General features: G+C 42.5%; 1 protein-coding gene across 4 annotated transcripts in view; it reads left to right on the plus strand.

Moving 5' to 3' along the window:
- The window catches only part of WDR27 (WD repeat domain 27), a 162912-nt gene that overhangs the window by 44348 nt on the left and 102043 nt on the right, over positions 1 to 16521 (plus strand). For all 4 annotated transcript variants that reach the window (XM_069954504.1, XM_069954503.1, XM_069954502.1 and 1 more), the window contains exons 18-19: positions 12677 to 12798; positions 13215 to 13348. In XM_069954504.1, coding sequence (XP_069810605.1) covers positions 12677 to 12798; positions 13215 to 13348 — 256 coding nt within the window. The remainder of the gene's footprint in view (positions 1 to 12676; positions 12799 to 13214; positions 13349 to 16521) is intronic.

A 16521-nucleotide genomic window follows, 5' to 3' on the forward strand; every position in this document is an offset into this window, starting at 1 on the left:
CCGATGGGGCTCTTACATGCAGAAATCCAGATTCCTCTCCTGTTTGGCACTGATCTCACTAATCGGTGCCTGGCAGGAGAAGGTGGAGGACTGTGCAGCTATCAGTCGCTGCACAGTTCACTCAGCAGTAATCAGCACTGTGCTCAGTCATTAGGGAAGTAGGGTGGTCTGGCAGTGTCAGGCCGCCCTGTCTCCTGAATATAAGACACAGGCATACTCTAGCTAAGAAGCTTATAAAATGAAAAATACGGTATCTACCATTTAGGAAAAGATAGTGAAGGTTCTTATTGGGCTTGTTTCATGAAGCAAAGTAGGTGAAATCAGATGTGCACTACATACGTATACTGTATGTAAAGCTGTACTGCTTTCTGTAAAATAACTTACATCCGTGCAGAGTTCCTCCCTCCATGGATCTGACCACCTCCAGTTTCCTCTCTGAACTGTTGCTATGTCATTGCTGACAGTTTCCCACAATCCCTCTTGCTTACATGTTTAGTGGAGACTAACTAAGCCAGTACTTCCTGGCGATTCTTAGGGCCCACGGAGCTATAATTGTCTGAAACAGGCCCATTTGGAGGATTATTGCTCCATGGAATAGACACAGTAGAGACAGATCATGTCTTTAGGTCCAGACCTAAAATCATTGGCCAACAACTGCGCTAACTGACGGCTAAAGATTCAATAAACTATTATACATTACCCCTCCACCCTCCCGGTCTTCTCCTGTCCCTCTGCTTCCACTCCGGACGCCATGGCTACAGCTTCAAAGCGGCTGTCATTATGAAAAAAAAAGTCTCTTTAGCCGTCAAAATGAGGCTGTATTCACATGTCCATGATATACGGTCTGTATGCTTACTGTATATCATGGTCTGAACTCTTCAAGTCTCCCTGCATCATAATTCATTACAACAAACTTAAAAACTGGCAAAAATATGATACCAATTTAAAACCAACCGTAAAAAAAGATGGTCGTTTTGAATAGATGGCCTTTTTTTTTAACTATAATAAATTATAGCTGATTTTTACGGTTGTATAATATGGTCCCCCAAAAATTGTTTGTGAAAATAGCCTTAAAGTCTCTAGATTAGGCCATGTTCCAACTGCGTAAGTTCCGTAGTAATCACGGCCGTTGTTACTGCGGAACTTACATTGTGCTGCCTTTTAAGGAATCCCTAGCGGATCCCGAGTGGCGCCTCTTCAGTGAATAGCGGACGCAGAAAACCTGTCGTAGCACAGAATGGAGCATGCAGCTGCGGTCGCACGCTCCATTGTGTGCAGCAGGGAATTCGGATGCAGGCGCACATGGATGCGCCCGCAGTGAATTCGCAACGACCGGTGTCTTACAACGTGGGAACATAGCCTCACACTGTAAAGATTTGATCAGATCTCCACTCCTAGAACGAACAGGTTCGCCGCCATTTCAAGGCAGGTATAATATATGATAAAAAAAAAAAGCGATTTATTAAAACAATAAAAGAAAACTGTGTACAGCACAACGCGTTTCCAGGCTGGAAAGGTGCTTAATTACAAACAGGATTTGGCAACATTTAAATGTACAAACCAGAAGTGAAAGGTTACATCAGATTAAAGAGACAGACATAACATAATACAAAATACATGTTATAAAACAACAACTCACACTAAAAAGTTTATTTAATATGTCTATTATGTTATGTTGTTTTGTAACGTGTATTTTGTATTATATTGTGTCTGTTTCTTTAATGTGATGTAACCTTTTAGATCGGATGTCTCTGTTTTTTAAATGACCTACATGAATCTTTTCCACTATAGATAGAATATAGTAGCTGGAAATAGAATTACAGGTGGGGGACAGGAGTAAACTACACTTACCTAGTAGATTGTAAAAGGTACAGATACTTTTTAGTATTGCTCATTCATTACCACTAGAGGGCAGTAAAACTCTTTATCTGGTTCATTTGTGTACTTGTTTTTTTTTTTCTTATTTATATAAACAAGCTAGTGATATATGATAATGTTTCACATACATTGAATACAGACACACATGAGTTTTGGATATGGGATGGACCCTTACTTCCACTTGAAACCACACCAACAACAATAAGCACAGATTATAAAATGAAGACACAAAACACACTTTTTATGGTGTTTAAATGGCCACAGCTTTATTTAAATCACAGGACTAAAACAATCCCAGGAGTCAGGTGAAGTGCTAGGTCACTGGGATTCACGGATACTGTGACATCCCCAGCATCCGGCCAGACAACGATGAAGGGGGTGGCACGTTCTAGCTTGCTATTCTAGCAGAGCACCAATGACCTTGACCTTAAAGTGTACTTGTCGTTACAACTTTCAATATCTAAATGAACAGTAGATGTGATATAAAAGAAGTTTGCAATATACATTCATTATTTTTTTTTTGGTATCATGCTGTAAAACAAAGCTGAACTTACCAGAAATCCAGGTCCAGTCTCCTGAATGCAGATTTTGTGACTTGTGCTGGTTGAAAAAAACAGACTGAATTGCAGACAGTACAGAGAGTTACGGCTCAATGTGTCCCTCATGTCACATGACTGCCTTCTCTCTATGAGCGCGCTCAGATGGCCTGGGATACACAGGACTTCCTGTTTTCTGACTGTTTCCTGTTTTATGAGAAAAAAAGCGTCAGTACACAGGAAGTGCCGTGTTCTCCATGATAACAAAAAAAAAAATTATGAATGTAAATTGCAAACTTGCTTTATATCGCATCTACTTTTGGTTTAGATTTTGAAAGTTATAATGACAGGTACACTTTAACCTCCTAAGGATGCATGACGTACCGGTACGTCATGCGCCCGTAAGAGTTGTTCAGAGTGGGGCCACGTGGCGACCCCGCTCTGAACCGCCGCGGTTCCAGATGCCCCTTTTAGCCCGGGACCGCGGGTATTAGCGGGCACGGTCCGATCGCCGTGCCTGCTAATACAGTATTCAGATGCAGCTGTCAAACATGACAGCTGCATCCGATCACCGTATGCAGCCGTTCCCTGGTGTCTAGTGGGTGAGATCGCTCTTCCGGGACGTTGTCCCTGAGGAGCAATCTCTGTACCTGCTGCCGGCCGGGGACCGCTCCAAGATGGCGCCGTCCCCGACTCGGCACTCGTTTGTTTTCGGCTGCAGCAACCGAAAGCAAACGAGTGCCGATCTCATTGATCTTTGCTGTATAACTATAAAGCAAAGATCTCAATGAGAAATCAAAGTGTATATACTAGAAGTCCCACAGGGGGAATAGCCCTAACCCCAGGGGGGAATAACCCTAACCCCGGGGGGGAATAACCCTAACCCCAGGGGGAATAACCCTAACCCCGGGGGGGAATAACCCTAACCCCAGGGGGAATAACCCTAACCCCAGGGAGAATAACCCTAACCCCAGGGAGAATAAGCCTAACCCCAGGGGGGGAATAACCCTAACCCCAGGGGGGGGAATAACCCTAACCCCAGGGGGGGGGAATAACCCTGACCCCAGGGGGAATAACCCTAACCCCAGGGGGGCTTCTAGTATAAGTAAAAGTGTAACTTTTCCCAGGTTTTAAATAAAAATAAATAAACATGTTTGCTATCGCCGCGTGCGTAATCGCCCAAACTATTAATTAATCACATTACTGATCTCGCACGGTAAATGGCGTAAGCGCAAAAAAATCCTAAAGTGCAAAATTGCGCATTTTTGGTCGCATCAAATCCAGAAAAAATGTAATCAAAAAGTCGTATATGCGCAATCAAGGTACCGATAGAAAGTAAATATCATGGCGCAAAAAATGACACCTGACACAGCCCCATAGACCAAAGGATAAAAGCGCTATAAGCCTGGGAATAGAGCAATTTTAAGGAACGTATATTTGTTAACAATGGTTTGAATTTTTTACCGGCCATCAGATACAATAAAAGAATGTTATATATCATTTTAATCGTAACGACTTGACGAACATGCATAACAAGTAAGTTTTACCCCAGGCCGAATGGCGTAAAAACACATACCCCCCCAAATAAAAGAAATGCGTTTTTTTTGTTCAATTTCACCACACTTTGAATTTTTTTCTGGTTTCGCAGTGTACTTTATGCAAAAATTCAGCCTGTCATTGCAAAGTACAATTAGTGATGCAAAAAATAAGGGCTCATGTGGGTTTCTAGGTGGAAAAATGCAAGTGCTATGGCCTTTTAAACACAAGGAGGAAAAAACGAAACAGGAGGAAAAAACGAAAACGCAAAAACGAAAATTGGTCCCGTCTTTAAAGGGTTAAAGCTCTGCCTATTCACTACAATGAGGCTTAACATCTTTTGTGAGCTAAAATTAGTCCACCATAGCTTGCCTGCAACTTCTACCCGACTCCTGAACCGCCAAACCTTTGACAGTTAAAGGGAACCTGTCACCCCCCGTGCCGGGGTGACAGGCTCCCGACCCCCTGTTAGAGCCCCCTATACTCACCTAATCCCGCCAGGTCCCGCTTCTGGGTCCGGTCGGGTGACGGAGATCTCAGCTGCTGCAGCCCGGCGCGCGCGCTGAGAGATGAGTCCAATGCTCATAGAGAATGACGGAGCGCTGGACTCTCCTGTCATTCTCTATGGGTGTTGGACTCATCTCTCAGCGCGCGCGCCGGGCTGCAGCGGCTGAGATCTCCGTCACCCGACCGGATCGAGAAGCAGGATTAGGTGAGTATAGGGGGCTCTAACGGGGGGTCGGGAGCCTGTCTACCCGGCACGGGGGGTGACAGGTTCCCTTTAATAAAAAAAAATATATATATATATTTTTATATACATATTATTTTTTAAACGTATTACTATTTTGTTTTTAACCTTTTACACATTTTTGCATGTCTAATTCAATGCCATGAATGTATAATTTAGAACTACAAGTTCAGGCAAAACTATTAAAATTGTGCAAAACAAAGCTAAACCTCAAGCCATAAAGTCATCCTCGACAGGAAAAGCCACTGTGGAGGAAACCTCTAAGACACCATGGCTTTGATTGGATAGATTGATATTGTCATTGCATATGCGGTATTATGCACAAACAGATAAGATTTACAATACACAATCAAAGCATTATTACACTTGCAAAAAGAGAATCAGTTGTAAAGAGTAAAAAAGGGGAGGGCAAGAGGGAAATGTTTTTCTCCAGATCTTCTTGTAAGAGAGAGACAATACAGGAAGTTATATCTATTCCTAAACCCCACCCTCCTCATATCAATACACTAGGTATATACCCCTCCCTCTTAAAGCAGTGCTTTAGAGCATACCACTATACAGGCAAGACTGCAAAGCTATAAGTACCCCCCTCCCAGAAGCCAAGACCTTGCTGCTGGACTTCCGATGGGTAAGTATAACAGCAGAGAATTCTTCAGTCTAGGTGGTTACAGCAGGAGAACAGCTGCCATACTGACAGCTGATCCCCCGCAATGCTGGCGCAGGAGTGTGGCATACATTTTTTCATGTTACAGGTGAAATGTAGGTGTGCCAACATTTATCTATTCTATTTATAATACAGTGTAATTAAAGGGGGATTCCTGGGTTAATTTTTTTTTAATAGCTGCTCAGTCAGCTGGTACAAACAAAGAGTCTCACCTTCATTCCCACCCCAGTATTACAGAGCTCCTTCATGCTGATTGTGCCAAATCCTTACCCTTCCTTCAGCATTGTGCAACAGAAATCTTGATTTATTGGAGTCCTGCCTTTATTCATACTGATAATCTGCCGCTAAAGGCACATACGCAGGAAACAGCAAGTTCAGGTTACAGTGACCATCACCATTGTATTCGGCTACAATTTGCTTGACTCTGTATCATCTTTCAGCATGAATTTCAAGAGTCCACAGCTCCTAAAAACTTGTAAGCTTTATTGGAGATACATTAAAATTCCACGCTGTTAAAAAGCGCTGACGCGTTGCGGAGGGAAACCTCCTTAATCATGGCAAAGGTAAGGTATACAGCTTGTAGCTTTATATTGTGAAATGTACCTCCCCCAATAGGACACTCCCACAGCCGTGGGTCCGTGTCCATTGGGAAACCACATGATTCACATCACAAATGAGTGGGAAAACCTGATATGGACTAACTTAGTACAATCTAATATATGAAAAATAAATCAGTTTTTAAGTTCATTCCTTGTGGATATCTAGTAGCCAGATTGAGAATCCCTTCCCTTTTTCTCAGGAGGTGCGTCCAGTCACCCCCCCCCCCCCTCTGGGGTTTGTATACCTTTTCAATGACACAGATATTCAGGCTATTAACGTTACCCCCATGTATTTCTTTGAAATGTCTGGAAAGTCCCGACATGGACTTTTTCCCAAAACCTGGATGTGATGTGTCACGAATGTCGCTTAAATGTTCCCCTATACGAGTTTTGAGTTTTCTGATGGTAGAACCAACGTATTGTTTGTTACATGCCGTGCAATTAGCTAAGTAAATTATGTGTGTGGTTTCACAATTCATGAAATTTTTTATCTCGAAGGTACGACCTGTTCCACAAGAATTGAATGTGTTTTGTTTTTTAGCATGTGGACACACTGGACATCTTGGTAGTGAACATTTGTAAAAACCCTCTGTCCTTAGCCAGTGTGATTGTGTGCCTGTATTGTTGGCTTTTTTCAATACACTAGGCGAGAGGAGGTTGCCAATGGTGACCCCTCTTCTAGCTACATATCGCACTCCAGCTGTTAGTATATGTTCACACTTGTTATCTTGAAACAGTATTGGTAAGTACTTGTGAATTATTTTTTGTATGTCTCTAAATTGTGGACTATATTGAGTCGAAAAAGTTAATGGACTAAATGTTTTGGTGTCTTTGTGATTGTTTGTTGGATGTTTCTTTCTGTCTTGTAGGTGGTGGGTTCTATCCTTTGTTTCTGCTATGTTCCTTGCTCTGTCTATGCAGTGTTGTTTGTACCCTCTGGCTTTTCTGTTTGTTAAATCTAAAGTGGCTTGTATATACGTGTTATCATCTGAGCAGTTTCGACGTGCTCGTATAAACTCTCCAATCGGCAAATTTTTGATTACGTGTAGTGGATGTTCACTTTCGGCATGGAGTATGCCGTTTCCAGAGCTTGGTTTCCTGTATAATGTGGATGTAATTTTGCCCTGTTCTAATGTTAGTTTTACATCCAGGAATGCAATGCTTGTACTGTTATAAGTAAAGGTAAATTGGAGATTAAGCATATTCCCATTAATGTATGTCACAAAATCTTTTGCTTGTTGTTCATCGCCGAGCCATATTAGAAGGAGGTCATCTATAAATCGCCCATACCATCCTATTAGCCCTCTGTATGGGTTGCTGGGGCTGCATAAGATGACCTCCTCCCAATATGCTATGAAAATGTTTGCTAATGACGGCGAGAAGGCCGCGCCCATTGGGCAGCCTTTGATCTGCATGAAAAAGTCTACTGATGACTACTGATTTGAACTTACCCCATGAACAACAGAGTTTGCACTTGCCGAATTACCTTAATGAGATAGGTTCTAATGTAATTCCATTGAGTTCCATTGCTGATCAAAGGCTGCCCAATGGGCGCGGCCTTCTCGCCGTCATTAGCAAACATTTTCATGGCATATTGGGAGGAGGTCATCTTATGCAGCCCCAGCAACCCATACATAGGGCTAATAGGATGGTATGGGCGATTTATAGATGACCTCCTCCTATTTTGAGATGACCTCTCCTCCTCGGCGATGAACAAAAAGCAAAAGATTTTGTGACATACATTAATGGGAATATGCTTAATCTCCAATTTACCTTTACTTATAACAGTACAAGCATTGCATTCCTGGATGTAAAACTAACATTAGAACAGGGCAAAATTACATCCACATTATACAGGAAACCAAGCTCTGGAAACGGCATACTCCATGCCGAAAGTGAACATCCACTACACGTAATCAAAAATTTTCCGATTGGAGAGTTTATACGAGCACGTCGAAACTGCTCAGATGATAACACGTATATACAAGCCACTTTAGATTTAACAAACAGAAAAGCCAGAGGGTACAAACAACACTGCATAGACAGAGCAAGGAACATAGCAGAAACAAAGGATAGAACCCACCACCTACAAGACAGAAAGAAACATCCAACAAACAATCACAAAGACACCAAAACATTTAGTCCATTAACTTTTTCGACTCAATATAGTCCACAATTTAGAGACATACAAAAAATAATTCACAAGTACTTACCAATACTGTTTCAAGATAACAAGTGTGAACATATACTAACAGCTGGAGTGCGATATGTAGCTAGAAGAGGGGTCACCATTGGCAACCTCCTCTCGCCTAGTGTATTGAAAAAAGCCAACAATACAGGCACACAATCACACTGGCTAAGGACAGAGGGTTTTTACAAATGTTCACTACCAAGATGTCCAGTGTGTCCACATGCTAAAAAACAAAACACATTCAATTCTTGTGGAACAGGTCGTACCTTCGAGATAAAAAATTTCATGAATTGTGAAACCACACACATAGTTTACTTAGCTAATTGCACGGCATGTAACAAACAATACGTTGGTTCTACCATCAGAAAACTCAAAACTCGTATAGGGGAACATTTAAGCGACATTCGTGACACATCACACCCAGGTTTTGGGTCCATGTCGGGACTTTCCAGACATTTCAAAGAAATACATGGGGGTAACGTTAATAGCCTGAATATCTGTGTCATTGAAAAGGTATACAAACCCCAGAGGGGGGGGTGACTGGACGCACCTCCTGAGAAAAAGGGAAGGGATTCTCAATCTGGCTACGAGATATCCACAAGGAATGAACTTAAAAACTGATTTATTTTTCATATATTAGATTGTACTAAGTTAGTCCATATCAGGTTTTCCCATTCATTTGTGATGTGAATCATGTGGTTTCCCAATGGACACAGCCCCACGGCTGTGGGAGTGTCCTATTGGGGGAGGTACATTTCACAATATAAAGCTACAAGCTGTATACCTTACCTTTGCCATGATTAAGGAGGTTTCCCTCCGCAACGCGTCGGCGCTTTTTAACAGCGTGGAATTTTAATGCATCTCCAATAAAGCTTACAAGTTTTTAGGAGCTGTGGACTCTTAAAATTCATGCTGAAAGATGATACAGAGTCAAGCAAATTGTAGCCGAATACAATGGTGATGGTCACTGTAACCTGAACTTGCTGTTTCCTGCGTATGTGCCTTTAGCGGCAGATTATCAGTATGAATGCCACTGCTGTCTAAGGGGAACATAAAGGCAGGACTCCAATAAATCAAGATTTCTGTTGCACAATGCTGAAGGAAGGGTAAGGATTTGGCACAATCAGCATGAAGGAGCTCTGTAATACATTACCTCGGGACACGGCCTGCATCTATTTCCACATGCTCCAATACAGGCGAACTGCAATAATTTGCCAAAGACCGACTTAAGTGTGAGCTGAATAAATCTTTTTTGTGCTGGATTCTGTATCATCTTGTTTGTCAGACCAATTCTTCTCTTCTTTCATTAAAAGGTAATTCCAGGGAAAAACAAGTAGGGGATCGCGGGGGGTCCGGCCTCTGTGCACCCCCCGCCAATCTCTGTATCGGGCCCCTGGCTTCTGGGTAAAGAATAGAGCCTCAGGTATGGCATGTGACCCTCAGCTCTATTCATTCCTATAGAGCAACGAAAAGAGCAGAGAACGCCGGAAAAGAGCACTGTACTCTGCTCTTTCAGTCGGCTCCATATGAATGAATAAAGCTGAGGGTCACGTGCTGTGGCTTTATTCTTTACCCACAAGCCGAGGCTTGATACGGACATGGGGTAAAGCGGTCCTATTAACTCCCCCCTTTTCTTTGAATACTTCTTTAACTTTTGTTTATGTGTTGCTTATGTCAACAGGGCCCCCCTCCACTTATTCTTTTTCCTCACTCTAAACACCTGTGCACGATAACACCCCACAGATTTGGCAGTTTTTGCCATCATATCCCTGGCTAGTCTATGACTAAGGGGCCTATTCCACGGAGCGCCGATTATCGCTCCGTGGAATAGAGACAACGATCAGCCGATGATCGCGTCATCGGCTGATTGTTTGTTTATTTAGGTTCCAACCTAAATTCATCGGGCACTGACCACATATCGCTGTGTGGAATAGCAGTGCGCGGCTGGCGACCGACGATTTCAGAAGCACCATACTGTAGCTAGCATGTTGCAGGTCTTCTCTAGAGATGAGCGAACCAGACGGATTTCTGGTTCGTATGAATCGGAAATCTCGGTGGCTGACTCCCGCTGCCTGCTCCCTCCGTGCAGCGGGTGGATACATCGTAAGGAACGCCTTGAAAACTGGGATACAGCCATTGGCATTGGCTGTATCCTAGTTTTCCAGGCGTTCCTTACAATGTATCCACCCGCTGCATGGAGGGAGCAGGCAGCGGGAGTCAGCCGCCGAGATTTTTGATTCATACGAACCAGAAATCCGTCTGGTTCGCTAATCTCTAGTCTTCTCCTGCACTCCTTCTTCCTCCCGGTCCCGTGCGCAGCAGCAGTCTTAGCTGACAGACCAGTTAGCCAATCACTGGCTAGGACCGCCACGGCTAGTGATTGGCTGAGCGGTCTGTCAGCTCAGACAGGCCGCTCCTAAGCTGCTGCTGCACGTGGGACCAGGAGGAAGAAGGAGCGCAGGAGGAGCCCTGCAACATGCTAGGTAAAGTATGGTGTTTTAAAACAAGGGCTGCAAGGAAATCGGTAATGATGTCCCTGCAGCCATCGCTAAACGATTATCGGGCCGTGGAATAGGCCTAGTAAACGAGCGCCGATCTAGCAGATCGGCGCTCGTTTACATTATTGTTTGGGCCCCCATTGGCCCATGTAATAGGACCCTAAAGGTTGTGCCTCATTCAAAGCCGCTCAGATAACTCTATTGTTTAATTCTGACATAGATTTACTCTGAAACTGACCCACAGAACTTGCTGACTCGAATTTATAGTTCTCTATGGATTTATCGAGTTAACATATGGTAGATGTGCTAACGCTTGAGTTACCCCTACTATCAGTTTTTATTTATGGTCAGACTACATAAGAATCTGGCTCTCTCTTAAGCTTTTCTATCCTCTTTACCATTATTTGAGCATATAATTTATTTTAGTAAGCTATACAAAAATGCTTCACTAAGGAAGATGCTAATTTATAGCAGACAACTTATGTTCTTTTAAGCCATTTGAAGCTGAACTAAATCCAAAAATGGTTACTATATTACACAATAAAATTCCCCTTCTTATTCAACATTAGGAAGCGTCTAGGAAAAGTGATCATTTTCTGGATTTTTAGTATAGTTCTAGTACATGTTATAATTTCAATATTTTTATTAGTTTTTAGTATATAGAAGTAACCAAATAAACATATAACGAGATTAAAAAACACACACCTACATGCATATGTACCTCCTAGACAACATAGTTATAAAACATTTTTACGTATAATATAACAGCCATAAAGTGACTAAATAATATAGGGAGACCAATATTACTAAACAGAGGATAATAATATTGTATTTTTATATAGCAATTAGAAGTTATCATGGGTGGGAAGGTTGTGCTGCCTACAGTATCCAGGAAAAAAATATTTTAGTAAGAGTAATTTTTTGTGTCATAATCTGTAGTTTTTATCGATAACACACTTGCATATATGCAACTAAATATTGCACTTTGGCATTTACCATGCGAGATGAGGAATGTGATCATTCAATATTCGAAGCAGTCTGCATGCAGCAATACCAAATATGTTTATTTATTTGTGTTCTTTATTTTAAAGAAATAAATAAATAGGAAAAGGGGGTTATTTTAACTTTTATGGGATTTTTTTATTTTTATTTTTAAAAACAAATTTAGCAGACTTCTATGAGCAATACATTGATTGCTCATAGGGATCAATGCAGTATATATGTACTGTATTGATCCACTATCTTGGCACTTGATTGCTACAGGCTGCTGAAGGCAATCTGTAGCAATCGCTGAGTACAGTCAGCCCTGGAGGTCTAGTAGAGGCCCAGGGTTGCCTGTAGAACAATCGCTCCCTGCAATCTTTTAGGGACACTAATACCATGTGTTTATATCAGCTGTCTCAGAAGTGGGGGGGGGGGGGGAGGCGATCAGAGCGGAGACAGAGATAGAAAAGCTCACACACAGTTTTCTGTGTCTTCAGCAGAAAGCAGCAGCTCAGAACTGGGGGAATGAAAGCATAATTACAAGTATGGAAGAAATTGATAGTCTCCAGGAGAGATGGGGGGAGGGGGGATCCAACATGTATTTTACATGAGTGACATACCTCTTTAACATTTTTTAATCTGCGAAGATAAAAAAAATAATAATCTGTGGCTTTTGTTTATAACCCATGTCGTTCAGAAGCCATGACATTGTGCTGGATCCAGTGGGTCCAAACAGCACTCAATGGACTCCATTGAATTATGCAGTGTAGTGTGAATAAAGCCAGAAACATCACTGGGTGTTGGTGCTCTGTTTCTGTAGTATGACCACCAATCTTCCTAGCCATTAATGCAGGTTGTAAACATCCTGGTGTCCTCACGCAACTGTTTTTAATTTGTATGTAGGTATATTCTATTCATGTCTGAAGAAAATAGGATTTTTTTTTTTTTTTTGCATACTTGATATGTACAAAGATGTTACATTTGAATCATCGGCATACTGTATGTACATCAGCTCTTGCAACAATTCCAATTGTTCCCATAGGCCACGACGGTGCAGTAAACGGATTTGGTTGGAGTTATGACAAAAATTGGTTGGTTTCTTCTGCGGATGACAGAACAGTAAGGATTTGGAATGTGAAGAATGCAAGTTCAGCATTAGTTCTGGTAATTTGAATGTTTTTTTATGTTTACTTTAGCACAGGCTGGTTCATGACATATTCTTCTTAAAGGGGCTTTCCATGACAAAACATAAAAATGCAGAGGTAAATTTGGAGAGTGGAAGTCAAAGTAAAGCTCGTTACGAGCGCTCATAGTTACTGTGCAGGGAGCGGCGCAGCTCAGTATACAGATATACTGAGCTGCAGCAGGGGTCCGGATAGTTGGCCGGCGCGGTCCGCCAGTTGAGAACCCCTGATCTAGGTCATCATCCAACTTCAGCAGCCACCATTCCTCTCTAATGTGGATGAAAGATAATAAGAATACATGACAAACAAACCTCATTAAAAAAAAATATCAAATGACCTTATGGTATATTCGTTTCCTTTTATGTCTTTTTAAAATTATTTCTGCTTCATTTTTAGGAAAAAGAAATGTTTTCCCGGCCCGCTCGTTTCCCTCAGTTTTATTACATGGACAAATTCATTTTGTTGTCGTCTGGAGCTGAGATTCAGTTACTGAGATATCATATGGATGACTGCAAAGATGAACTAAAAAGGTAATGGAGACGATAATGAAACCTGTTTTCTCTCTATAATAAGTAATGATAAATCACTAGGATATGTTATTACCCGCTGATTAGCGGCATTAAAGGGATTTTCTGATTCAACCTTACTTGTCTTCAATCCACAGGATAAGGGACAAGTATGAGATTGTGGGGGAACTACTTCCGTACCCCCCATTTATCTCTAAATCAGCGATACGGCTCCTTTGTTATGAATTGCTGTCCAGCTGCTCCATAGACAATGAATGGAGCTGCAGGTCATGAATGGAGCTGCGGGTCAACTGCCGACCCACTGCTGAGGCGCCAATCTAGAGGTCCTCAGGGAGCATGAAGGTTGGACCCCTGCAATCTCATACTTGTCCCCTAACCTATGCATAGGGGACAAGTATGGTTAAGTCAAAAGCAAGTCAGAAGAAGATGATCTTCACTGCTGCTGAATTCGGATGTGGGCGCATCCGTGCGCGTCTGCATCCGAATTCCCCCCTGCACACAATGGAGCGTGCGGTCAGAGCCGCACGTTCCATTGTGTGAACTGACAGGGTTTTCTGCCTATGCAGAAAACTGACATGTCAGTTTCTTCCAGCGCCGATCGGGATCCCGGCCGGCATGTATACTATGTGTATACACTCCAGCCGGGATTCCCTCAGGTGTAGCACTGCGTAAGTACCGTAGTAATCACGGCCATGATTAACAACGGCCGTGATCAATAAGGTACTTACGTAGTGTTAACATAGCCTTAGAATGAGAGGAGGAATTGCTTCAATTTGACCCGGACATTTGGTCATGAAGGGGTTAAATGAGGCTCCATAGGCTCTTTTTTTGCATATCTCTATTATAGAGGGGGAGGGTGGGGAAAGCACTAGAGTAGAGGTGTTGCGGCCCAGTAGAGCAGGCTCAAGTGGGACTGTGCTACTGTCCTGTAATAGTGGCAGTGAGACCTTATGGCTGACGGTGGAGACCCTGTGATAATGACGAAGTTTGCCGGAGCTCTCACAGAGTGTCCGCTCGGTGCCATTGCTAAGCAACGCACCATTTATTTCTGTTTTGATTTAAAAAAGCCTATGTAATAACTACTACCAACTAAGGCAATGTTCCGTAAGCTTGTTCGTAATTCGTAATTGATTTCAATAGGGCTGTTCACACTGTCCGTATATTTATGCATCCGCAACAATTAATGACTAGCTCGAGTACTGGCTTTAAGTCCTTATTCACACGTCCGCAATTCTGTCCACAATCGCGGATCCACAATTTTGTACAGAAGATAGGGTCAGTGTATTTCAGTGCCGCCATTCACACATCCGTAGGTGTCTACAGGGCCGTGATCCGTGTCGCAAAAAAATATAGATCCGCAATCTGCAAATAGTGACTAGTTTATTATTAAGTACACTTTTTATTTTTGCACATTAAAAATTAAGGATGCAATACGAATGTAATTTTGCAGATTGTGAATAAAAAAAATATACTGACGTGTGAATAGGCCCTTACTGCGACATAGATTGCCCCATAGGAGTCATGGGAGAGTCCGTAATTTTTATGGGTCTGTAATTATTACGGACAAAACGTCTGAAAGTGTCGCTGTCATTTTTTTTTTTTTTGCAGAAATCAACAGTCCAGGCGATTTTAAGAAACTTTGTAATTGGGTTTATTAGCCAAATCTGCCATTATCTGCATTCAAAAAGACTTTCCCCAGCCCCCCCCCCTCTCTCAGTCACTGCTCATTATCAGGAAATCTCGACTCTTTTACATCATTGGAGCCCTGCTCGTTTACTGTGCCTTTTCCACGGCCCGATAATCCTTTAGTGAGGGCTGCAGGGACATTGTTACCGATGTCCTTGCAGCCCTTGTTCAAACACTATACATTACCTAAGCATGTTGCAGGTCTTCTCCTCTGTTCCTTCTTCTTCCTGGTTCTGCGCGCAGCAGCAGCTTCGGTGCGGCCTGTCTGAGCTGACAGACCGCTCAGCCAATCACTGGCCGTGGCGGTCCTGGCCAGTGATTGGCCGAGCGGTCTGTCAGCTCAGACAGGCCGCACCGAAGCTGCTGCCGCGTGCAGGAGAGGGACAAAGAAGGAGCAGAGGAGAAGCCCTGCAACATGCTTAGGTAATGTATGCTGCTTGTGAGATCGTCGGTCGCCCGCCGCGCATTGCTATTCCACGCAGTAATGCGCGGTCAGTGCCCGATGATTTTAGGTTTTAACCTAAATAAACGATCATCACCTGATTTTTGTCTCTAGTCCACAGAGCGATAATCGGCCAAATCAGGCCGATTCGGCCAATTATCGCTCCGTGGAATAGGCCCCTTAGTGCACCGCTATCTGCCCCCTGTGCCAAGCATGTTTGCGTTATATGACGCACTGACTTTCTCTCTCGCTCTCTCTCTATACACTATGTCTAATTTTTTTAATAAAGATATAAAAATCTGAGCCTACATGCGACCTCACAAAATGCATTAATATATAGGATTCCGAAATCCGTAAGCGGCTTTGTGAATTTTTATTTTTAGTTGTGTTACACTTTAGTGAAGGAAAGAAACTCGCTGTTATTGCCCAGTGGGTCTGAAAGAAATAGAAAAAAAAAGCAAATATAGCGAATTCTGAAATTTTGGATGAAAATAGTTATTTTTGGTTTAGGTTATCAAAAATTGCTTACCTACATTTTATTCTTGGTTGTAATTTGAAGATTTCATTGGCAAAGCAGGAGGAAGAGACTCTAAGCCCAGAACATTTTTTAGCGTGACAAAAATGTTCTTTTCCATGGACGCACGTGGAAAGACGTGGTTTCTTAGCGCCTATTAGAACAAATAATCGTTTGTGGTTTATTTTGCCTGTAAATGCAGAAATTGATAATGATACTAAAATTGGAAATGAGTGCTCAATATAGGATTGAGTTGTCACAGTGTTTCATGGCTAAAGGGGCACTCCAGAGAAGAAAAATGTAATCAACTGGTGTCAGAAAGTTATACAGATTTGTAATTTACTTCTATTTAAAAATGTCCAGTACTTATCAGCTGCTGTATGTCCTGCAGAAAGTGGTGTATTCTCTCCAGTCTGACACAGTGCTCTCTGCTGCCCCCTTTGTCCATGTCAGGAACTGTCCAGAGCAGGAGAGGTTTTCTATGGGGATTTGCTGCTGCTCTGGACAGTTCCTGACATGGACAGAGGTGGCAGC

Source organism: Dendropsophus ebraccatus, chromosome 15, assembly GCF_027789765.1.
Source record: "Dendropsophus ebraccatus isolate aDenEbr1 chromosome 15, aDenEbr1.pat, whole genome shotgun sequence".
Classification (NCBI taxonomy): Eukaryota; Metazoa; Chordata; class Amphibia; order Anura; family Hylidae; genus Dendropsophus; species Dendropsophus ebraccatus.